This window comes from Anomaloglossus baeobatrachus, chromosome 1, assembly GCF_048569485.1.
Source record: "Anomaloglossus baeobatrachus isolate aAnoBae1 chromosome 1, aAnoBae1.hap1, whole genome shotgun sequence".
NCBI lineage: Eukaryota > Metazoa > Chordata > Amphibia > Anura > Aromobatidae > Anomaloglossus > Anomaloglossus baeobatrachus.
Window position 1 is genome coordinate 856580348 of NC_134353.1, and position 25457 is coordinate 856605804.

The following is a 25457-nucleotide window of genomic DNA, read 5'->3' on the forward strand; positions in this document are numbered from 1 at the left end:
ATATAATGTATGCGGCAATTCTGGGCGGCTGTTGGCTGTTATTGTTAGGGTGGGGGGCTCCCCATAACGTGGCGCTCCCCATCCTGAGAATACCAGCCTTCAGCCGTATGGCTTTATCTGGCTGGTATTAAAATTGGGGGGGACCGCACGCCGTTTTTTTTAATTATTTAATTATTTATTTCACTGCACAGTATACACACACACCGGCTGCTGTGATTGGGTGCAGTGTGACACCTGTCACTCAGAGTGGGGGCGTGTCTCACTGCAACCAATCATAGGCGCCGAAAAGCAGGAAAGCAGAGAATACGAGATTGATTAATGACCGGCCGGCTTTTTCAAAAGAAGAAAAGCCGCAGGAGCAGTGTGAATGCCGTGCAGTGCCGCAGCAGTGATCGGCGAACGGTGAGTAAGAGAGAGGGGGGAGAATGACCGACAGACTGTGAGAGGGGGACAGACAAGACAGAGAGAGACCGACAGAGCGAGACCGACCGACGGGAGATAGAATGAAAAAAAAAATGACCGACATCGCTAGTAAAAAGCACAAAACGTGCGTTTTGGACATCGGAGTGCCACACAATGTTTATGTAAAATCTTTCATGTATTAATCTCAAAAAGTAACATACACCAGCTCTATCTCACTATTGGGTATGTGCCCTTAACATTTCCGCCATGAAAATTCATTTTGGGGTCATTTTGCAAGGTTTTCTGGTGAGTCCGTAAAAATGGCGTAAAACTCGGACAAAATTGTTCACAGCTGTGACTTTTGAGTGATAAATGCTTCAAGGGGTCTTCCCCATGCTGATGCCATGTCATTTGAGCACTCTTCTGAGACTTTTGTGACAGTTTTAGGGTTTCTCCATGCTGCCGGGGGGTCATTTCACAAAAATACTCGGGTCTCCCATAGGATAACATTGGGCTCGTTGCTCGGGCCGAGTACACGAGTATCTTGGGAGGCTCGGCCCGAGCCTCGAGCACCCGAGCTTTTTAGTACTCGCTCATCACTATTTACAACCAATCCCATATAAATACGTCCCTTTTTATTCGCAGTGTCCTCGCGACCCCCAGGTCCGGAGTACCCCTCGAGCCGTACTGTAGATCCGGATCCGAGCAGCACCGGCTGCTGGCACGGGGGCGGCACATATGTTTACATGCAACTGGAATAATCAGGAGCCATTACTCCCCTTTACTAACACAGATCAAAAGTAGAGAGGGCCATTTAAAAATCAACAACTACAGAGCTGGGGAGATAGAGTACAGAAGTGAGCAGCTTTATCATGGAGAGGGGAGAACAGGTGCAAGAAGGTAAGAAGAAAGCAGCTTATGGAGAAGAAGGTAACTAAGAGGGGGTGGCCAAGAGCACATGGGCATGTCACTTGTGGGAAAGAGAGAGCGGACAGAAAGCGGCAGGTGTAAAATAGTAAAGGGGTTACTTTGGGGAGTGGGGGAGATGGGCTAGATAAAGGTATTTAGAAGCAGCCTTGCAAGCCGACAGCACAGCCTTGCTGATGGATGGAGCCTGCTGCTCTGGAGATGTGCACTTGTCCCTGGCCGAACTGAGGCTGCCTATTATTGCAATAGTTTTGCCCTTGTTACAGACTGCAAAGGATAAATGCTTGTCATCTGATCCTGAAAATATAATCCCATACATGATTCGATACTTTTTCCTAACCTACAGAATGGAGATTGCCAACAAAAAAGTTAGAGCTGTAAAGGATTATGACTAGAGATGAGTAAGCATGAAAAGCTAAGTTTGGTGTTCTAGCAAACACAGAAAATACTTAAAAATCAGTGTTTGAGCTCAGAGTGCTTTACATATGCCGACCACTCAAGCGAGCATTGGTGTGCTTGGGTACACTCGGTGCTCGGCCCAGTGCGAGCAGCATGCAGTGTTTGAACGGCTCTCACTGAGGGTAACAACAGAGTGATCGAATATAGTGTGCACTCAAAAAAAAAAAGGAAAAACCCTGTCCACCCACCCCCGGAAGTGACCTGTTTATGGCTGGCTGCATGTGGGAAGAGACCCGAATTGCCCAATTAGTGACTTCCATTGGGGAACAGGTCAAGTTCGGGTGCCAAATCAAACTCTATCTAAAGTCTGGCTGATCCCGCCAAACTGAACTTCTACAGCTCCACTCATCTCTAATTGAGGATGGGAGTTTTGTAGATTGTAACAATGAAGACAAAAAGATCTGCTTTATAGGGCTATAACCACAAAATATGGATTTTTTACAAATGTAATATAGTTTTAAGTATTTTAGATACACTGAAGCTTAAAAACATTTGTTCTGTTGTTGCACTAAGCCCATGTGCGCACGTTGCGGTTTTTATTCTTGCGTTTTGGTCGCGTTTTAAACTGTACCGTGTCAATGGCAAACTGCATGCTTTTGCTTCACCAGCAAAGTCTATGAGAAATCGGAATTTCTATGCGCAAGTTACAGTTTTTTGTCAGCGTTTTTTTTTTTTTTACAAATATTTGTCGAAATCTTTGACAATAAAAAAAAGCAGCGTGTTCTTTCTTCATTGCATTTTTTGAACATTTGCCACCCATTAACTTCTCAATCTGAAAACGCAATGTCCAAAACGCAACAAAAATGCCGAGAAAATGCATGCGATTTTACTGCGTATTTTTGTCAAACGCATTGTTTACATTTGTCAAAAGTGTGCCAGACGGGGCAGTTTGCTTGTCAAACCAGAACGCAGCGTGCGCACATACCCTTCTAGTATTTTAAAACTTGACGCTTGCTCTAGTTTTTATATATTGTGCCGCAGTTCATTATGTACTTTTTGTAGCACAGGTTATTTTTTCTTCTGAACTATTTTTCGTTTTGCAGCAGAGCAAATTGTGTAGATACATCCGACACTTTGATGATCCATAGTAATAGATCAGAGGGTCAAGACAGCAACTGATGCTGCTGAAACAAGCACAAGTGACATAAGTAAAATATAAAATTCCACTAGTTCCCTGAAAATAACCCAGGTAGTGAATTAAAAAAATAGTATTGGTTGGTCCAAAGCAAAGTACAAACACACACAGCACAATTACAGTCAGAACCACGGCTTGAGATCGTTTGAATGTGCTGTCAATTACAGAAGAACTTAACTTTCTGATAATGGAAATGTAGCAGAAGGTTGTGATAATGAGAGGTAAGAAGAATAAGAGAGAGATATAAGTGGTAAAATAGTAAAGGTAAAAACCCCGAAGAATTTCCCATGACAGCATATCATAACAGGTTGTGATGTTCAGATCCTTAACCACATAGGTTTGTTGAGTTATGAGAAGAGGTATGGTGCTGGATATGGAAAGGATCCAAATGAATATACAGGCCAACCACGCCCGGGTTGTTGTCCGCCAGTAGAGGGATTGTATTGGATAGACCACGGCCAGGAACCGGTCCACACTGATGCTGGTCATGATGAGGATGGAGCAGTACATGTTACAATAAAATGTTGCAGTGACAATACGGCACATTCCTTCTCCAATACGCCAGTCGTTCCCAGAAAAACGATATATTATTTTAAAAGGAAGAAAAATAACAAAAAGCACGTCAGCGATGGCCAGGTTCAACATGTACACCACCGCTGGCTTCTTGACTTTTATCTTGAAGAGTAATATAATGATTGCTATTACATTTAAAGGCAGTGCAATGCAAAACACCAAGGTGAACACTGAGGGTACAAGTCTAGTCATCCCCTGCCCGATGAGATAGCCTTTTATTATGAAAGTCATATTTGCATCATTGGAGTTTTCAGCTTCTGTACCTAGAGAAAAGAAAGCAAAGAAATATGAATAGGAATAGGAAATCTGTCAGTAGGATAATCCCTCCTAAGCCATCTATATAGGCGTGTAGGACATAGAAAGCTGAATAAAATTATACCTTTATATCTGTGATCAGATGTCTTATTCCAGAGAATTTCACATTTTATCGTATGCAAATGAGTTGTTAAGATCTATGGGCCGGACAATGATCTGCCTGAGAATCTGCAATCAGAGCTTATTTTAAATGAAAGGGGATATTACCAGTGTGAGACATGTAATGGCTGACAGCTATAATCTAACTAAGCAGAAATGTTTTTTGCCTCATTATAAACACATCTACAGCTGCAATTGTCCTCTCACAGTGTGGTTATCTCTGCTGCAGGGCTGTCCCTGATTATAACACTACACCTGCTTTCATCTCCCAGGCAGTGTAGAGGGGAGAGTTAGCACAGCAGAATGTTGTTTCATTACAAATACTTTTTTAGTAGGGCTGAGCGTATCCGGACTGTAAAAGTCCATATCCGCACGGTTTCAAAGATGCCTGGGTGCCAAACCTGGATCCGGGATTACGGGTGCACGATCCGGATCCGGCACTGAGCAAAATAATTGAAAAATAAATAAAAACAGAAATAAAATAGTGTTTCCTACTCACCGAGACTCGGTGTCATGGCAGCACACTGCCTCCGGGTCGCACATTCACTTTCTGTACTGTGCATCGTATACACACAGCTTTCGTGTTTTCCCAACCCACCGGCCGTCCTCTTGTCTGTGATTGGTTGCAGGCAGACGCGCTCCCAGCCTGTGACAGTATCTGCTTTCTGTGCAGTCATCGCGGCCTAGTCATTGTCTGCACAGCCAGTGGTCGTGCTCTATGGCCGCTGGCTGTGTTATGTAGCAGAGCTGAAGCGGTGTGGAACCTTGTGTGGTTTACGTCTGACATCCAGGGTGTTGGGGGTTAATAAAGAGGTGAAGGAGGGTGTGTGTTTTGTACTTTATTCCAAATAAAGGATTTTTCTCTGTGTCTGTGTTTATTTACCTTCATTTACAGGTTAGTGTGATGCAGGTATCTCATAGATACCTGTGCTAGCACTAACCTAGGGTTTAGTAGCAGCTGTGCGCTATTAATCCATTATTAACCCGATTGGCACTGCTCCAGGCTAACGGGAAGAGTCGGTAAAGCACCGTGATTGTCACATCTTATAGATGAGGCAATATTGGGTGGCTGCGGACTGAGAATAGCTTTATCTTGACTGGGTATTAAAATTAGGGGGGACCGCACGTCGTTTTTTTAAATTATTTATTTAAATAATAAGAAAAAAAGCTAGCTGCATCATTGGCACAGCCGCGCATACTTCTGACAGGAACGTGCATGTGTTTCTGAAACACATGCACGTTCACCATACTGACTCGCAGACACTTGCACTGCTTTTGACGCCCACCTTACCTTGTTCCGCCTACGATTGGTTGCAGTCAGCTGACACGCTGACACTCAGGGTGGGTGCACGTCTAATTGCAGCCAATTACACGAAGCGGTGAGTAGGCAAAACAAGGAATATTGAATTTTCGTCTCCGGAAGGGAAAAGCATGACCTGGAGCATGACCTCCACAAACTTTTTTAATCTCTGGATTCTGGTCCCCATAGACTTATATGGGCACCAGAATCTGTAGCGGATACAGACTTTTTTTCAATCCGGCAGTGATCCACCGTCCCGAATTTTGGTGGGTTCGATCAACTCTAATTTGTAGTTCTCTTCTTATAGCGCTGTTAAGTCTATCGTCTCTTCCTTACACTAGCTACAGTCATATGAAAAAGTTTGGGCACCCTTATTAATGTTAACCTTTTTTCTTTATAACAATTTGAGTTTTTGCAACAGCTATTTCAGTTTTCATATATCTAATAAATGATGGACTGAGTAATATTTCTGGATTTAAATGAGGTTTATTGTACTAACAGAAAATGTGCAATCTGCATTTAAACAAAATTTGACCGGTGCAAAAGTATGGGCACCCTTATCAATTTCTTGATTTGAACACTCCTAACTACTTTTTACTGACTTACTAAAGCACTAAATTGGTTTTGTAACCTCATTGAGCTTTGAACTTCATAGGCAGGTGTATTCAATCATGAGAAAAGGTATTTAAGGTGGCCACTTGCAAGTTGTTCTCCTATTTGAATCTCCTATGAAGAGTGGCATCATGGGCTCCTCAAAACAACTCTCAAATGATATGAAAACAAAGCTTATTCAACATAGTTGTTCAGGGGAAGGATACAAAAAGGTGTCTCACAGATTTAAACTGTCAGTTTCCACTGTGAGGAACATAGTAAGGAAATGGAAGAACACAGGTACAGTTCTTGTTAAGCCCAGAAGTGGCAGGCCAAGAAAAATATCAGAAAGGCAGAGAAGAAGAATGGTGAGAACAGTCAAGGACAATCCACAGACCACCTCCAAAGACCTGCAGCATCATCTTGCTGCAGATGGTGTCAATGTGCATCGGTCAACAATACAGCGCACGTTGCACAAGGAGAAGCTGTATGGGAGAGTGATGCAAAAGAAGCCGTTTCTGCAAGCACGCCACAAACAGAGTCGCCTGAGGTATGCAAAAGCACATTTGGACAAGCCAGTTACATTTTGGAAGAAGGTCCTGTGGACTGATAAAACAAAGATTGAGTTGTTTGGTCATACAAAAAGGCGTTATGCATGGAGGCAAAAAAACACGGCATTCCAAGAAAAGCACTTGCTGCCCACAGTAAAATTTGGTGGACGTTCCATTATGCTTTGGGGCTGTGTGGCCAATACCGGCACCGGGAATCTTGTTAAAGTTGAGGGTCGCCTGGATTCAAGTCAGTATCAGCAGATTCTTGACAATAATGTGCAAGAATCAGTGACGAAGTTGAATTTACGGATATTTCAGCAAGACAATGATCCAAAACACCGCTCCAAATCTACTCAGGCATTCATGCAGAGGAACAATTACAATGTTCTGGAATGGCCATCCCAGTCCCCAGACCTGAATATCATTGAAAATCTGTGGGATGATTTGAAGCGTGCTGTCCATGCTCGGTGACCATCAAACTTAGCTGAACTGGAATTGTTTTGTAAACAGGAATGGTCAAATATACCTTCATCCAGGATCTAGGAACTCATTAAAAGCTACAGGAAGCGACTAGAGACTGTTATTTTTGCAAAAGGAGGATCTACAAAATATTAATGTCACTTTTATGTTGAGGTGCCCATACTTTTGCATCGGTCAAATTTTGTTTAAATGCGGATTGCACATTTTCTGTTAGTACAATAAACCTCATTTCAATCCAGAAATATTACTCAGTCCATCAGTTATTAGATATATGAAACTGAAATAGCTGTTGCAAAACCCCAAATTGTTATAAAGAAAAAAGGTTAACATTCATAGGGGTGCCCAAACTTTTTCATATGACTGTATATGAGATAAAAGCAAAAGAAGTGTTACTTGAAATCAAGAAGTAAAGTGGGCACCAGAAGAGGAGAGATGCAGTGGAACATGTGTTTAATGAGTTCTACTATCTATATATATAATTGCCTTATTCTGTCTGTCTGTCTGTCTGTCTGTTTGTCTGTCTGTCTTGCTCCAAAATTGTGTCCTTACGGTGACACAAAGCTGATTGGCCGCTGGGCTCGCCTTGGCCCCGCCCCCCCGCACGGATTGGCTGCTCGCCCAGGCTCCGCCCGCACACGGATTGGCCGGCCGCTCGCCCAGGCTCCGCCCCCCACACGGATTGGCCTCTCGCCCCGGCACCCTGCACGCATTGGCAACTCTGCCACGCCCCGCCCCCAACACAAAATGCACGCTCGCTCTGGCCCCGCCCCCCGCACGCATTCCCCGAACCGACACGGAGCCATGACTCCCAGGTGAGTACTGTACCCCCGGGAGCCCACATCAGCGTACGCCGCCAACCCAGCCGACACATACCCTCGCATTGCTGGGGTTGCCGCCGTATGCTGGTGTGGGCTCCCGTGCGAGTGGGGGACGGGATACGCTGGTAACCATGGTAGCATAGTTACCAGCGCATCAAGGTCCTGCAGCGGCGGAACATACACACGCACACACATAACAACACACACACACAATCAGATCACACTCACTCTCACACACACATCACATCGCATCCACACACTCACAACATCCTGGGATATCGCTTGCTTCTCGGCGGCGATACTGTGGAGTGACCTTCCAGGATCACTTGGCCAGAAGCATGTGGTATCTCCGGATGTTGTGAGTGTGAGCGCGTATGTGCGATATCTTCAGTGTGTGTGTGAGTGTATGCGATCGGGTGTGTGTGAGTGTGTTCAGATGTGTGAGTGTGTGTGTGTGAGTGTATGCGATCGGATCTGTGAGTGTCGGCAGAGGAGCACGGCGTGCTGGGGGAGGCTTGGAGGAGAGAGGCTGATCCTGGGGAAGGCTGGGAGGGGGAGGCTGATGCTGGGGGAGGCTGGGAGGAGAGAGGCTGATGCTGGGGTAGGCTGATGCTGGGGGAGGCTGGGAGGGTGTAGGCTGATGCTGGAGTAGGCTGATGCTGGGGTAGGCTAATGCTGGGGGAGGCTGGGAGGGTGTAGGCTGATGCTGGGGGAGGCTGAGAGGAGAGAGGCTGAGAGGAGAGAGGCTGATGCTGGGGGAGGCTGGGAGGAGAGAGGCTGATGCTGGGGGACGCTGGGAGGGGGAGGCTGATGCTGGGGGAGGCTGGGAGTAGAGAGGCTGATCCTGGGGAAGGCTGGGAGGGGGAGGCTGATGCTGGGGGAGGCTGGGAGGAGAGAGGCTGATGCTGGGGGAGGCTGGGAGGAGAGAGGCTGATGCTGGGGGAGGCTGGGAGGCGAGAGGCTGATGCTGGGGGAGGCTGGGAGGGGGAGGCTGATGCTGGGGGAGGCGGGGAGGGAGAGGCTGATGCTGGGGGAGGCTGGGAGGGGGAGGCTGATGCTGGGGGAGGCTGAGAGAAGAGAGGCTGATGCTGGGGGAGGCTGAGGCTGGGAGGAGAGAGGCTGATGCTGGGGACAGAGAGGCTGATGCTGGGGACAGAGAGGCTGATGCTGGGAGGAGAGAGGCTGATGCTGGGAGGAGAGAGGCTGATGCTGGGAGGAGAGAGGCTGATGCTGGGGGCAGAGAGGCTGATGCTGGTGCAGCATGGGGGATGGAGCACGATGGGGGGTGCGCAGCATGGGGGATGGAGCACGATGGGGAGTGCGCAGCATGGGGGATGGAGCACGTTTGGGAGTGCGCAGCATGACGGATGGAGCACGTTTGGGACTGTACAGCATGGCGGATGGAGCACGTTTGGGAGTGCGCAGCATGGCGGATGGAGCACGTTTGGGAGTGCGCAGCATGGCGGATGGACCACGTTTGGGAGCGCGCAGCATGGTGGATGGACCACGTTTGGGAGTGCGCAGCATGGCGGATGGAGCACGTTTGGGAGTGCGCAGCATGGCGGATGGAGCACGTTTGGGAGTGCGCAGCATGGCGGATGGAGCACGATGGGGGGTGCGCAGCATGGGGGATGGAGCACGATGGGAGGTGCACACCTCCCCCCAACACACACACACATACAACACACCACACACACACTGGGAACCACAAACACCGCCCTACACAGACACCCACACACACAGACAACGCTGCACACACACAACACCCAACACACAAACACCGCGGCATATATAAATATACGCACATACCACGCAACACACACACATTGCACAAAACATACCTCCCCCCAAAACACACCACACCCACACAAACCGCGCAACACACACACACACAACGCTATAGACACACAGCACTCCACAAACAACGCAACACACGCAACACACATACAACACCGCTCTCACCCCCGCCACACCCAGACAACACCCAGAACATGTACAGCGCCCTACACAAACACTTGGTAACTACACACAACAACATCTATATATATATAACAAAAATCATACATTAACTACACAATACGTAAATTCTAGAATACCTGATGCGTAGAATCGGGCCACCTTCTAGTACTGTAATAATCACACAACTCTGCTGTGAGATCAGGAGAGCAGACTGTCAGTCATTACATGACTCACACTAGTAATTTTTTTCTTCCATTCACAATAATCGCTGGAGGCAGATTCGTAGGAAGATCTCTTTCTAACTCATAGATCTTAACAGTTCATTTACATATTAAAAACGTGAATTCCTCTAGAATATAAAATATCATAGCAGAAATTAAAGTATAACTTTATTCATCTTTCTATGACCTATCTGCTCATATAGACAGCTTACAAGGGCTGATCCAACTGACAAGTTTCCATTAACCTTACCACAACACCCCCCTTATGCAACTATGATTACTGTGATTGGCTGTTTAATAATAACTAATATTAGATCCATAAGAGACAAATATGGTGGGACACCACTTAGGACAGAGGTCAAAGATGCAAATTGTGTGGCAACTCCATTATAGAATATATAGATAGGAGAAACACTGAGTATAGTGCAAAAAATAAAAAAGCTTTCTTATTTGTATTTTAACATTAATAGAAAAATTTTAGAGTGGCATTTTATTGTGGCCAACCAAAGGCACACCTGTGCAATAATTGATTTACCACACCTGTAAGGTGAATGGATTATCTCAGCAAAGGTGAAGTGCTCACTAACTTGTTATGGTATAGTTGTAATTGTTATAGGAATTATACTACAGTTTTTTTCCTACTAAATAGAATTATGGTTATTGTAATTTAGTTGATGTTGTTCAGTAATTGTTCTTACTGTTGTTTGTTTAGTAAGTTGTTTTTATTAACACATTTTTATATATTAAATTTTGTTTTTATCTTTTTATTTCTAGACTGTTTTCTTCTATTCTTTCTGTGCTTTATTTTTCCTTTGTTCTAGTCTAAATTAAATTTAAAAAAAATTACACCAAATACACACCTAAATAAAATTTGGCTATCCATCACACACATAAAAAACAAAACAGAAACACACATGACCTACAGTACATACCAAAAGTTTGGACACACCTTCTCATTCAAAGAGTTTTCTTTATTTTCATGACTCTAAAAATTGTAAATTCACATTGAAGACATCAAAACTATGAATGAAAACATGTGGAATGAAATACTTAAAAAAGTGTGAAACAACTGAAAATATGTCTTATATTCTAGGTTCTTCAAAGTAGCCACCTTTTGCTTTGATTACTGCTTTGCACACTCTTGGCATTCTCTTGATGAGCTTCAAGAGGTAGTCACCGGAAATGGTTTTCCAACAGTTTTGAAGGAGTTCCCTGAAATGCTTAGCACTTGTTGGCCTTTTTGCCTTCACTCTGCGGTCCAGCTCACCCCAAACCATCTCGATTGGGTTCAGGTCTGGTGACTGTGGAAGCCAGGTCATCTGGCGTAGCATCCCATCACTCTCCTTCTTAGTCAAATAGCCCTTACACAGCCTGGAGGTGTGTTTGGGTTCATTGTCCTGTTGAGAAATAAATGATCGTCCAACTAAACGCAAACCAGATGGAATAGCATGCCGCTGCAAGATGCTGTGGTAGCCATGCTGGTTTAGCATGCCTTCAATTTTGAATAAATCCCCAACAGTGTCACAAGCAAAGCCCCCGCACACCGTCACACCTCCTCCTCCATGCTTCACGGTGGGAACCAGGCATGTAGAGTCCATCCGTTCACCTTTTCTACAAAGACACAGTGGTTGGATCCAAAGATCTCAAATTTGGACTCATCAGACCAAAGCACAGATTTTCACTGGTCTAATGTCCATTCCTCATGTTCTTTAGCCAAACAAGTCTCTTCTGCTTGTTGCCTGTCCTTAGCAGTGGTTTCCTAGCAGCTACTTTACCATGAAGGCCTGCTGCACAAAGTCTCCTCTTAACAGTTGTTCTAGAGATGAGAAGGTGTGTCCAAACTTTTGGTCATACTTGAAAAATAAAATGTCCCCCTCTTCCCAAAAACGGTATTCAGCTGAGGATGCCACCTTCCTTTTTCCTTCTACTCCTCCTCCTCTTCTTCCTCTAGTGATAATGAACTCTCATGCAGACGCCCCAGGACAGCATATAAGCCAGTGCACACTGTTAGTGACCCCTTTTGGACCTTCTGGAAACAATCGAGGACCGGAGCTTAGAACTGGATTTACTGCCGGACTAGGGACTACAGCGGGAGCAGAGGCAGGTGGAGACGTTTGTGTCAAAGCATGCAGACGAGTGTCCATCGACTACAGGTGGATTAAAATCCAGTCCTGTTGTTTTCGCTGCTAAACCATCTCTTGCTGCAGACCAGTATGCAGGACAGCAGTGGGATCCATGACCTGGGCAAACTGTAATGCTCGCGACTGCAAGCAGGAGTGGACACACTGGGCCGCAGCATACAGAACATTTGAAGGGTATGACTAGGCGCACACCGGGTATTCACCAGACCCTCTGATAGTGAGGTCGGGTTGGATGCTGGTAGCCACCTGATGGCACTCAGGGAGACTCAGTGCTTCACACAAAAAAAAATCACTTTAGTCGCCATTTTCCAAAACCCGTAACATTTTTTACAAATCAACCTAATTTTATATTTTCATAGATCTGAGTTTTCTGGACATATTTATAGTAAATATGTGTATTTTTGTTTTAGATTTCTTTATTGGTAACTGTGGAAAATGCGGGTGGTGATTAAAGTTTTATTTTTCATTTGTAAAACTTTTTTTATTTACTTTTTTGTTAGTCCCCCCTAGTGGACATGAACCTGTGATTGTCTGATCACTATTACTATATACAGATGTATCACAGTAGTGCTGTATATAGTAAAAATCACCATTTTCTATTACGCCCAGCCACCGATTGAAACTCATTTAAGAGGCTGATAGCAGTGATCAGCAAACAAACTAATCGCTGCTGTTTGAGGCAGATGCCAGCTATAAAATGTAGCCTGCATCTGTCCTGTGTTGAGTGAGCTCTGCTTCTTAGCCCACTTTAAAGTCCCTGACACTCTCCATGATGGATATATCTGTCATAAAGCCTGAAGAGGTTAAAGAGAATCTTCTGTCAGCACGATTTTCCAATGTAAAGTAAAGACATGGCTATAATACCGCTGTAATTCTGATTAAATTGATATCATTGCTGCAGAAATCCACTTTGTGCTTCTTCTTTAATGACCATTTGATGTTTTCTGTTTAACGACCATTTGATGTTTTCCGATAATTAGCTTTTGGTGCACAGGATTTCTCCTCCCTGTCTGTGATTCCCCAGCCCCTCAACCTGCCTCCAGCCTTTAAATGACTTGATGCCTCTGTTTGAAATCTCAGCAGCAATGACTGGTCATTCACAGACTGGAGGCAGGCAGAGGGACTGGGGAATCACAGACAGTGAGAAGACTTAAATAGTAGAAAACTTCAAATGCTGATTACAGAAGACCTACAAAATTAATTTCTTCACCAAAGGTATGAATGTAATCAGTATTACATCAATATTACAGCCATATCTTTACGTTACAAAATCGAGTTTTAAGGCGGTGTCTATCAACAAACTTGTTGACTGTTTCCAATTACAAACATCGGAATTATTAGCTGTAAAATGACTATAATACAGACTGTACAAGATAAGTAGTTTATGAAAAGGGCAGTAATGCACGTACACAGTCATCACTCTTCACATAGAAACTTTAGATCTCATTCTTGGGATCAAATATGGTCTCAGCAGTGGGCAGTGGATAGGTGATAACTAGATAAGTTGCGACAAATGTTTTAAGTAGCTGTATTACTGTGTTACTAAAGCAGCCAGTCTTCTGTTCCCTAGCATACCCATTGTGTTCATAATATACTGTAATTTTAAATGTGTAGGGATCTAATAATAATAATAATAATCTTTATTTATATAGCGCCAACATATTCCGCAGCACTTTACAATTCAGGAGGATCATATACAATTCATATACAATTTACAATTCAGGAGGATCTGCAGATTTCTTCATACCATCAATCAATCCAAAGCTTCCAACAAGACTAAAGGGAGCCATAATGCCTGCAAAAAAATATGCCACATACATAAAATATTAGTAAAAGTAATGGCAGCTATGAAATAGTTATCTTTACTGTATAAGGTCTGATCCATCTATATTACAGATGAGTAAAATAGATTACCAGTAGTGCGGGTCTGTCCTTATAAGTCTCACGTTGTGCTGGTCTCTTACACAAAGTGTTAGGCGGGCTTTGCACACTACGATATCGCAGGTGCGATGTCGGTGGGGTCAAATCGAAAGTGACGCACATCCGGCCTCGCTGTCGATATCATAGTGTGCAAATCCTTTTTGATACGATTAACGAGCGCAAAAGCGTCGTTATCGTATCATCGGTGCAGGGTCCGACATTTCCATAATGCCGCTGCAGCGACAGGTATGATGTTGTTCCTCGTTCCTGCGGCAGCACACACTGCTGTGTGTGAAGCCGCAGGAGCGAGGAACATCTCCTACCTGCCGCCGGCTGCAATGCGGAAGGACGGAGGTGGGCGGGATGTTTACATCCTGCTCATCTCCGCCCCTCCGCTGCTATTGGACGCTTGCCGTGTGACATCGCTGTGACGCCACACGACCCGCCCCCTTAGGAAGGAGGCGGGTCGCCGGCCAGAGCGACGTCGCAGGGCAGGTGAGTGCATGTGAAGCTGCCGTAGCGACAATGTTTGCTACGGCAGCGATCACAAGATATTGCCCCTGCGACGGGGGCGGGGACTATCGCTGCAGCATCGGTAACACATTGTTACCGATGTCGCAGCGTGCAAAGTGCCCCTTAGGCTATGTTAACACACTGCATCTTTTATTGCATTTTTGGTGCATTTTTGAGGTCACAAAGATGCTCCTAAATGCATGCTTTTCCTTCTCCCAGCAAAGTCTATGAGAGCTGTATTTTGCTGTCCACACACTGTATCTTTTTTTGGGTGCATTTTTGAAGATGCAGCATGTCAATTCCTTTTGCATTGTTCCAGCGTTTTTGAAACCCTTCCAGTCAATAGATTTGACTTAAAAAAAAAATTGGGCAAAATGCAGTAAATACGCGGCAAAAACGTGTGCGTTTTTGATGCATTTTTGCCACGAGTGCACTTTTTGGGGCCAATCTGTGGTTAAGAAAAGATGCTGTGTGTGAACATAGCTTTACAGCACCTAAAGCTGCACAATGCCTCTCCACCATGCACTGTAGAAAAGCTACTTGACTGTTGTCAAGCATTTAAGGGTGCTTTACATGCTGCGACATAGCAATGTCATAGCATAGCTATGTCATAGCATAGTGATAGCTAGCGATGTCGTGCGCGATAGCACCCGCCCCCGTCGTTCGTGCGACATTTGGTGATTGCTGCCGTAGCGAACATTATCACTACGGCAGCGTCACACGCACATACCTTTTCAGTGACGTCGCTGTGACCGCCGAACAATCCCTCCTTCAAGGGGGAGGTGCGTTCGGGGTCATAGCGACGTCACTACGGCGTCACTAAGCGGCTGCCCAATAGCAGAGGAGGGGTGGAGATGAGCGGCCGGAACATGCCGCCCACCTCCTTCATTCCTCATTGCCGGTGGACGCAGGTAAGGAGAGGTTCGTCGTTCCTGTGGCATCACACATATTGATGTGTGACGCCACAGGAACGACGAACAACGAGCGGCATGCACCACCAACGATATTATGAAAAGGAGCGACGTGTCAATGATCAACGATTTTTGACGTTTTTGCGATCGTTGATCGTCGCTCCTTGGTGTCACACGCTGTGATGTCGCTACCAGCGCCGGATGTGCATCACTAATGACGTGACCCCGACGATATAGCATTAGTGATGTCGCAGCATGTAAAGCACCCTTTAGTCAATCGCAATCTCTTTATTCATAGCATATCAGTTTCTGGTCTTCCATAAAATAGCTTTGAAAGCAACAAATGTGCAGACTAAGATCTCTGCTTAATGATAATGTCATTGAGAAGAAATCTCAATCTTCTCATGTGCCGCCTCCGCCACCATTTTGTTGAACACCAGAAGATCAGCCATGGAATCAAAGTGCGCAGCACACGCCAATGATAGTGGGGCAAGATTTGAAATAGGAGGCAGGTCACTGAATAATCAGTGACTTGTGATAGAAAAACAGGAGGCTAGCGGAGGCGAGGAGAAGCAGAAGAAGACACAAGCCCCAGTCCCGACCCGATACACAGAAATATCATTAGAAGACAATTAAACAAGAACCGCAGATTGAATTGCTTCAAGGTATCAATTTAATCAGCATAGATCTGAAATTAGCCATATCTGTATGGCTCCTGGATGATCTTTCGTTTTGCAAAAATTGTCTTTTATATCCTCTATCTTCTGGCTATGGGGCATGCACTGCCCGGAAATTAAGTCTGCCTCCAGTCTTCATTATGCAGGATTCTTCCTCTCCTTCTCATCAGTGTCCCAGTGATCTTATATGCACAAGTGGAAATCCCGCGCATGTGCATTATGCCTGCCGTATCTCCACTGGACTGTAAAGCAGCAATGACTCCCCAGGACCTGTGCACATTAAAAATTGAATCCTGTGTGGCACCCCAGGGTTGCCACAGTAACAACACAAAGGGTTAACTCCCCACACACAACACCAAGACCTCCTGGCCAGAAGGGGGAGACCAAGATGCTTCCCTGTACATTCTGCTGGGGGGGAGGAAATGGTCAGAAGTAGTTTCAGTTTGGAAGTTCAGTGCACTGAGGAGACAGGATCTCTGCAGGTTGGAAGCTGGCTTTAGCTCACCTCAGGATCCACTGACCAATTCCAGGCCTAGCTGAGGGTCTGAGGAAAGGAGAAAGAGTACACAGAGGAACATTCCTGGGAGACAGAGCATTGCTGAGCTCATCCCAGTGGAGCACACAGAACGGATGCTGGATCCGAGACTGCAAGTTACATACTGCACAGTTACCACCAGAGAAGTGACGATTCCAGATCTTTCACCTGTACCACAGACACAAGCAACAAACGCAGAGTTCAGGAACATACTAGTAAGGACTCGAGTTGCCTGTCAGGTCGGTACCTAGGAGCAGAGCATAGCAGAGCCGGCTGCATAGTTCACACATCAGCAGGGCCACAGACACACAGTGCAGGCAAGGAAGCCAAAACGGCCCGGCTGGGTGGGAGAAGCCCTGAACCCCTCACAGACTCCGTGGACAGTACTCTGCTGAATACCATCATCAGTAAAGGACAAAGAAACTGCAAAACCGTGAGTCTGCCTGTTTATTGTGCTCGTGTCCTGCACTCCCCCCATAGACTATCACACTGCCCCGGGGAAAAGGCTCTACCCGTGGGGAGCCGTCCCATCTCAAGCTGCCTTCCATCACCCCCGGAGGTTCTGCAGCAGCGGTGGTCATCTCTGATCACATTCCACGGGTGGCGTCACGAACATAACCCCCCCTTTTATTGTGGAACCAGGGAGCACAGACCGGGTCACGACACCGTGATCCCCTTTCCAGAAGCAACCCCTTGGCCCGGTTCTGGGTATCTCCTTAACCCCTGGCGACACAACTTTGGCGTCACGAACAGGATACGGACTGGACCCGGCTGTAACCCGGGTGACGTGCGCCTGTAAAGACTTATTGCATCGCATAAAAGACTTGCACTGTGAATTGTTGCAACAAAGAACGGACTTTAAACTTTGCAAAGATACCTGGAAAAATCCAAAAACATCATTGGTAAAATTTTCCAGGCGCCATCTTTAATCGCGCCATTACCTGCTACGCGCGGGAAAACATCGCGCCTAAACTAAGACTCCGCCCACTGCTTGCAGAGGAGGTGCGCTCGGTGCTGCGACCTGAACGAAAACGCAGAAAAGTGTCCCAGGCTTGCTGTCAAGAAGACTGGTGAAATTAACTAAGGGGGCGCAAAGATGTCGCAGCAGGGAGACGCTGTTGTACCCGGCGGTGCAGCGGCACCTATCATGCCGTTCCTGATGCCGTACACCCCGGGTGCAGTGTGGCTGCCGCAGTACTCAGGTGAGCCCAACACACTTAATGACTTTATCGGAAAGCTAAAAATCTACTACAGCATGTACCCCCTGACAGAAGCTCAGCGTGTTGGTATGCTTATGGGACAGTTAACCGGCAATGCCCAGCGGGAGGCTACATCCTGGCCGGACGATGCAAAGGACACTGTAGAGCATATAATAGCTGGGCTAAAAGCAGCTTTTGAATCCACTGCTGGCAGCCGGGCTAAAATGAGGTTCTTTGGATGCAAGCAAAAACCTAGAGAGAGCGCAAGAGACTTTGCCTTAAACTTGCAGGAGGCGCTCAGAGCACTTAAATTAGCAGAACCTGCCTTAGCCCCTGGAGCAGATAAGCTGCTGATAGACCAATTCCTGGATGGACTTTCATCCCCTTCCCACCGGGGACAACTGAGCATGATGGTGATCCAGGATCCAGGACTAACATTTGCCCAGCTAAAGGATAGAGCCATCCGCCTCCAGCAGGTGGAGGAGCCGCAGGATATAGACTCTGTTCAACACCTTACAGTGGCACCCCAGCAGCCAGTAGTGCCGGTGACATCGGCCATGTCAGCGGCTGCTGCTAACCACCTGGAGCCCATCACTAATGAGGCTCTCCATCAAAAGCTTGAAGCCCTTACAGACACTGTTGCTTCCATGGCTAGAATCGTCCAGGAGCTGCGTGGATCCAAGTCTGCACCCAAGATTGAGCTGGCGACCAGCAAGGAGGATGTCCCATGGATGAGGCCTAGGAGATACCAAGCGACGAGAGGACGACCCAGCGACCGCTACCAGCCGGATGGACAGCCCATTTGCCGCCGTTGCAATGAGCCAGGTCACTTTGCCCGTGAATGTGCTTTAAATGGGGATCCCCTGGGGAGGCGGGCCGCTCCTCAGGAATGAACTCTCAAGGTCCTTCACCCTGGCACGACAAGTATGTGGGGGGACGTCCAGTCATCCCCATCGTGCTGGATGGCATTCCGCTCAACGCCTTGCTGGACACTGGTTCCCAAATAACATCAATTCCGCATGTCCTTTATAAGAGGTACTGGGCTGATTCAGACGTTAGCAGTGGTCCATCTAATGTTGCATTGAATATATGGGCTAGCAATGGTGAATTAGTACCACAGGTTGGTTTCAGAGAAATGACCATTAAGATTGGGAGAGTAGAATTGCAGAATCAGGGTATTATCATTGTTGATGTTGACCAACGAGAACGCGAACCAACTATGCTGCTAGGAATGAATGTAATTGAAAATTGTTTTGCAGAGGTAATTACTGTCTTGCAGCAGATCGTCGAGACTGCCAAACCTGGGCAACAGAGACTCCTGCAGAAGGAAATTAAAGCCTTGATGCTGAAGCAGCAGGTAGAAATGTCAGGAGGTGAAATTGGCAGTGCAAGGGTAAATGACCCAATACCTATTGTAATTCCTCCCAAAACAGAAATGCTGGTCTGGTGTAGAGCCGCAATAGGCATCAGAGGGCGAGACTATCAGGCCCTGGTAGAACCCGTGTACTCAGACAGTAGGCCCACTGTACTGACGGCCAGAGGAATAGTTGAGGTACACAGGGGAAGAGTGCCAATACGCCTTCTAAATTGTGGGGAAGATGAGGTCACCCTACCAAAGTATGCTACCATGGCTAAGCTATATACGGTTGATAACAACGCCATCACCACCGTTGAGCCCTTGAAGCCGTCAAATCAGGCGGAGGACAATGGCTCAGAGGGAAAGCTGGAGGATTGGTGCCAAAAGCTACATGTAGGTACCGATTCTACACCCTCCCATCAAAAGCATGGAGTATACAGGGTAGTGAAAGAATATGAACAAATATTCAGCAAACACCCATTAGACTTTGGGCAGATCAAAGGGGTAGAGCACACTATACCCACAGGTAACCATCCACCCATAAAGGAGAGGTATAGACCAGTACCACCAGCTCACTACCAATGCGCCAAAGACATGCTCAAAGAAATGAAAGAAGCAGGGGTAATAAGAGACAGTTGTAGCCCCTGGGCAGCCCCACTAGTGCTAGTTAAGAAAAAAGATGGGACCATGAGGATGTGTGTAGACTACAGACGGATCAACCGCATTACACACAAGGATGCATACCCATTACCTAGGATAGAAGAGTCATTGGCTGCATTAAAATCCGCTACTTACTTTTCCACCCTGGATCTGACTAGTGGGTATTGGCAAGTTCCTGTGGCAGAGGCTGATAAGGAGAAGACAGCATTCACCACACCGATGGGCCTCTGTGAGTTCAATTGTATGCCGTTTGGACTCTGCAACGCACCTGGAACCTTCCAGCGACTGATGGAGTGCTGCCTAGGACATAAGAACTTTGAAACTGTCCTCCTGTACCTGGATGACATCATAGTCTACTCCAAGACCTATGAACAGCATCTACAAGACCTGGCAGAAGTGTTTGAAGCCTTATCTGGATACGGCATGAAAATCAAGCCATCCAAGTGTCACCTTCTAAAGCCAAGGGTACAGTACCTGGGACATGTCGTGAGCTCAGAAGGGGTAGCACCAGATCCTGAAAAAGTTACCGTGATCAGAGATTGGCCGAGACCCACCAGCGTGAAAGAGGTGAGGCAATTCCTGGGACTGGTAGGCTACTATAGAAGATTTATAAAAGGGTTCACGAAGCTAGCAGCTCCCCTTCAAGACATCCTGGTAGGACAGTCAAAGAAGTCTGCAGCCCGAAATCCTCCTTTCCAGTGGAGTGATGAGAGAGAAGAGTCCTTTAAGAAGTTGAAGTGGGCACTGACAGGAGAAGAGATCCTGGCATATCCAGATTACAATCAACCCTTCATTTTGTACACGGATGCCAGTAACGTAGGACTAGGAGCAGTATTGTCTCAAAAGCAGGAAGGCAAGGAGAAAGTTATTGCCTTTGCAAGCAGGAAGCTCCGGCCTACAGAAAGAAACCCTGAGAATTACAGCTCCTTCAAGTTAGAACTACTGGCAGTAGTTTGGGCTGTAACAGAGCGTTTCAAACACTACCTGGCAGCTGCAGAATTTACCATCTTTACTGACAACAATCCGTTGACCCACCTGGACTCGGCAAAATTAGGTGCACTGGAACAGCGATGGATAGCCCGACTGTCAAACTACAACTTTGTCATCAAGTACAGGGCAGGCCACAAGAATGGGAATGCAGATGCCTTATCCCGGATGCCACACTCGGGGGACGTGGAAGAGGAACCGGAGGGACTGGAAGAAATTGAGCTGCCGGCCTTTCACCGTCCTAAGATTGGGCAGTATCAACCGAGTGTCTACCAAAAACAACAGCAGGCAACTCTCAACCCATTAGCACACCACGGATGGGCTGACACACAAGACAGCGATCCAGCTGTGAAGCTAGTGAAAGAACTGCTTACACAACAAGGTGCATACCCTAATCAGAATGCCCCAGCTGAGACGCAACATCTCTGGAAAGAGAGAGGTAAATTGTTCCTGTACCAAGGGAAGCTCTGTAGAAGGCACACCAATCCAAAAACACATGAGTTGGTCTGGCAGATCATCGTGCCCAAGAGAGACGTCAAGATGGTTCTGGAAGCTTACCACGACGGTGCTGGTCATTTTGGTTGGAAAAAGTTGGAAGTGCTCTTAAGAGAAAGATTCTACTGGGTTGGCATGAGAAAATCAATTGAAGATTGGTGTAGAAAATGCGGACCGTGCAACCTCAGAAGAAAGGATCAACAGAACCAGAGAGCTCCACTCCAGTCCATAGTAACCAAGCAACCACTCGAGCTAGTCGCATTAGACCACGTCAAGTTGTCGCCAAGCCGGTCCGGCTATGTCTATGCCTTAACCATCGTGGACCATTACTCACGCTTCTTAGTGGTGGTACCCGTGAAAGACCTTACAGCTAGAACAGCAGCTAAAGCATTCCAGACGTACTTTTGCAGACCCCATGGTTACCCAGAACAAGTCCTTGCAGATCAAGGTCCAGCTTTTGAATCACAGATTTTCCAAGAATTCTGCAACATGTATGGCTGTAAAAAGATTCGCACAACAGCATACCATCCCCAAACAAATGGCTTATGTGAGAAGATGAACCATATTGTGATTGACCTGTTGAAGACCTTACCAGAGTCAGAAAGAAATCAATGGCCAGAGAAATTGCCAGACTTGGTGGACTTGTACAATCATGTCCCGGTGAGTTCTACAAACTGCACCCCCGCTTACCTCATGCGTGCAAGGCCCGGTAAACTGCCAATTGATCTAGATATGGGAATTCTGAAGCCAGATGCAGAAGTTCAAGAATCCAATTGGGATACCCTACGTCAGCAGCAGTATCGCCAAGTACAAGAGTGCGTAGAGAAAAGTCTCCAACAAGCTAGGGGAAGACAGGAGAGAAACTTCAACCAGCATGCTCTAGCAACCCCATTGCAACCTGGTGACCAAGTTCTCAAGAGGAAACGGCGCACAAACAAATTGGATAATCAGTGGGAAACCACCCCATATACAGTCTTACCATCCAGTATGGATAATCCCAAAGTGTGTCTAATCAGTAAGGATGAAGGAAGGACATCAGCTGTCGTGTCAAGAGATCAACTCAAACCGTGTCCTGAAACCCTGAAGACACCAGAAGTCACCTTACCCATACAGGAACAACCTGTCAAGAAGGAAGAAGATGTATTCCATACAGTCTTAGGAGATTTCCCAAAAACATGGCCAAATTACCATGGAGCAGTAGTAGTCCCAATGATCGCCTTCCCTCAAGTGGCGGAACCAGCATCAGAACCCATACCACAAGAAGTCTCAAGACAAGAAGAACTGGAAGTCGAAACCGTAGAGGAAGAACAGATTCCTGGTCCCAGTGAGCTTGCCAGTCCTACAGTCAGTCCACTATCCTCACAAGTACCAGAAACACCAAATAGGTACACTTCCACCCACACCATTATGCTAAGTACACCCAGTACACCAGCAGTACGCAGGTCACAGCGTAGTACTCAGGGTCAGATACCAGCAAGATATAAAGACTAATGTGGAATTGCATATAAAATGTACAGATGTTATAATGTTTATGGGAAAAACCGTAACAGTTTAGTGTACAGAAAAGGTGAGAGAAGAGTGGTGTAAGGTGGCAGCACGGAGAGTTACAACTTGATCACATTGTTGGTGGCCCGAGGGCCGTGAGGCCTACTGCACTTACGACCAGAGTAGAGATACCTTTAAGAAGTGTTTGGTTATTGAAATAATTTATATAATTGCAACGTTAAGACCAATAAGCCCAGTACCTACAGAGACTATACTGTATGACCACTTACATATTCTTGAACATTTTGGACTCTTTTTGAACTTTAAGGTTTTTGTATTTTTTCCTTTTGAGACTCTGTATATATATAATTGTTGTGATAACTTGTTTGTTTGTTTCACAGTCCCGGAGTACTGTTCTTCACTAAGGGGGAATGTGGCACCCCAGGGTTGCCACAGTAACAACACAAAGGGTTAACTCCCCACACACAACACCAAGACCTCCTGGCCAGAAGGGGGAGACCAAGATGCTTCCCTGTACATTCTGCTGGGGGGGAGGAAATGGTCAGAAGTAGTTTCAGTTTGGAAGTTCAGTGCACTGAGGAGACAGGATCTCTGCAGGTTGGAAGCTGGCTTTAGCTCACCTCAGGATCCACTGACCAATTCCAGGCCTAGCTGAGGGTCTGAGGAAAGGAGAAAGAGTACACAGAGGAACATTCCTGGGAGACAGAGCATTGCTGAGCTCATCCCAGTGGAGCACACAGAACGGATGCTGGATCCGAGACTGCAAGTTACATACTGCACAGTTACCACCAGAGAAGTGACGATTCCAGATCTTTCACCTGTACCACAGACACAAGCAACAAACGCAGAGTTCAGGAACATACTAGTAAGGACTCGAGTTGCCTGTCAGGTCGGTACCTAGGAGCAGAGCATAGCAGAGCCGGCTGCATAGTTCACACATCAGCAGGGCCACAGACACACAGTGCAGGCAAGGAAGCCAAAACGGCCCGGCTGGGTGGGAGAAGCCCTGAACCCCTCACAGACTCCGTGGACAGTACTCTGCTGAATACCATCATCAGTAAAGGACAAAGAAACTGCAAAACCGTGAGTCTGCCTGTTTATTGTGCTCGTGTCCTGCACTCCCCCCATAGACTATCACACTGCCCCGGGGAAAAGGCTCTACCCGTGGGGAGCCGTCCCATCTCAAGCTGCCTTCCATCACCCCCGGAGGTTCTGCAGCAGCGGTGGTCATCTCTGATCACATTCCACGGGTGGCGTCACGAACATAACCCCCCCTTTTATTGTGGAACCAGGGAGCACAGACCGGGTCACGACACCGTGATCCCCTTTCCAGAAGCAACCCCTTGGCCCGGTTCTGGGTATCTCCTTAACCCCTGGCGACACACCTGTGCTAACTGAAGGGTGGAAGAGGGCAGGGGAGAGACAGAAGGCATAATGCGTAGGCGCGAGACTTCCGGCCGTGCACCTGACGTCACAGGGACACCAGGGAAGAGAAGCAAAGGAAAATTCCTGTATAATGAAGACCGGAAGCCATCTTATCTTCTAGGCAGCGTACGCCCCATAGCCCGAAAGATAGAAGATATAAAAGAGGATTTTTGCAAAACGAAACATCATCCAGGAGGCATACAGGTATGGCTAATTTCACCTTTGTGCTACTTGTATGTCCATATTAATAACTAAAAAAACTCACAATGGTGACAGATTCCCTTTAATATTGCAAAATCCTGTTGATAGGTTCCCTTTAATTCTTAAAGGTACAATTTTGCTTTTGTATTTAATGCATTAGTAATATATGAATAGTTAATCTCCACTGCGCATCCTAATGGTGACTGCAGATAGACATAATATAATTGAAACACTATGTACACCTTTAGGCACTTTTTTATACCATTAATTTGCATAAACTTTTACAAATGAAAGAAATCTGTAGTTGCTTTTTATTAAAATGGTTTACCATTTGGCTTGCAGAGATTGAATATAATTAACTACAGTGCAGGCTGCATGATCCTGTTATGTCCTCATTCCTTAAATGAGTTGTCCGGACTAAAGTGATAAGTCTTGTCACGCTCCCCGGGTCCCCTGTCCAGCTCCCCGGCTCCCCTGCCACGCTCCCCGGCTTCCCTGGCTCGCTCCCCGGCTCCTCTGTCCGGCGTCCACCGCTCCACAGCCTCCAGGCCCCCTCACCTATGATCCCCAGGCGTCCCGGTTCCCGCTCCCAGCGTCCGCCGGCAGCTTCGCTCCAGCCCGGCTCCCCTGCCTCCTGTTCACCGCTCCCTGCCCTGGCTTCTGGCACCCGGGCCTCGCACATGCGCATTAGGGCGCGCGCGCGGTCATTGACCCTTTATTAAAGGGCCAGCATCCACGGACAGGATATTGAACACACAGGTACAGGGTATAAAGGGGTTTCATGTCCAAGTGGGCGGGGCCTGTTCTTCGTGTTTCCTAAGCTAGGAGTCAGGTCTCCTTGTGTCTCTGTGATATACTTACCTATCTCTCTTCTAGAGCCGCTCCTGCCTCGCCATCCGGTCCTGCCGATTCCCGAACCTCGAACGCGGACTATCTGCCATCCCGTCAGTCCGTACCATCTCTGATCCCTGTGGTGACCCGTCCTCTCGCTCCATCGGTTCCGGACTCTGCCTGACAACATCTCGGCCTCCGAACCTGAGCTCCGTCACCCGGACTACCATCAGTGACTCCGTGGTCCCAGGGACTTCTCCATTCCACTC

At 46.8% G+C, this 25457-nt stretch overlaps 1 protein-coding gene across 4 annotated transcripts in view; it reads right to left on the bottom strand.

Annotated features, from left to right (window-relative positions):
* Positions 1-800: 800 nt before the first annotated feature.
* The window catches only part of LOC142301371 (proteinase-activated receptor 1-like), a 68831-nt gene continuing 44174 nt past the window's right edge, over positions 801-25457 (bottom strand). For 3 of the 4 annotated variants that reach the window (XM_075342361.1, XM_075342366.1, XM_075342381.1), the window contains 2 exons: positions 13719-13766; positions 801-3759 (listed from right to left, as the gene is read on the bottom strand). In XM_075342361.1, coding sequence (XP_075198476.1) covers positions 2774-3759; positions 13719-13766 — 1034 coding nt within the window. In that variant the 3' untranslated portion in view covers positions 801-2773. The remainder of the gene's footprint in view (positions 3760-13718; positions 13767-25457) is intronic. The other variant, XM_075342373.1, reaches the window with a different exon arrangement.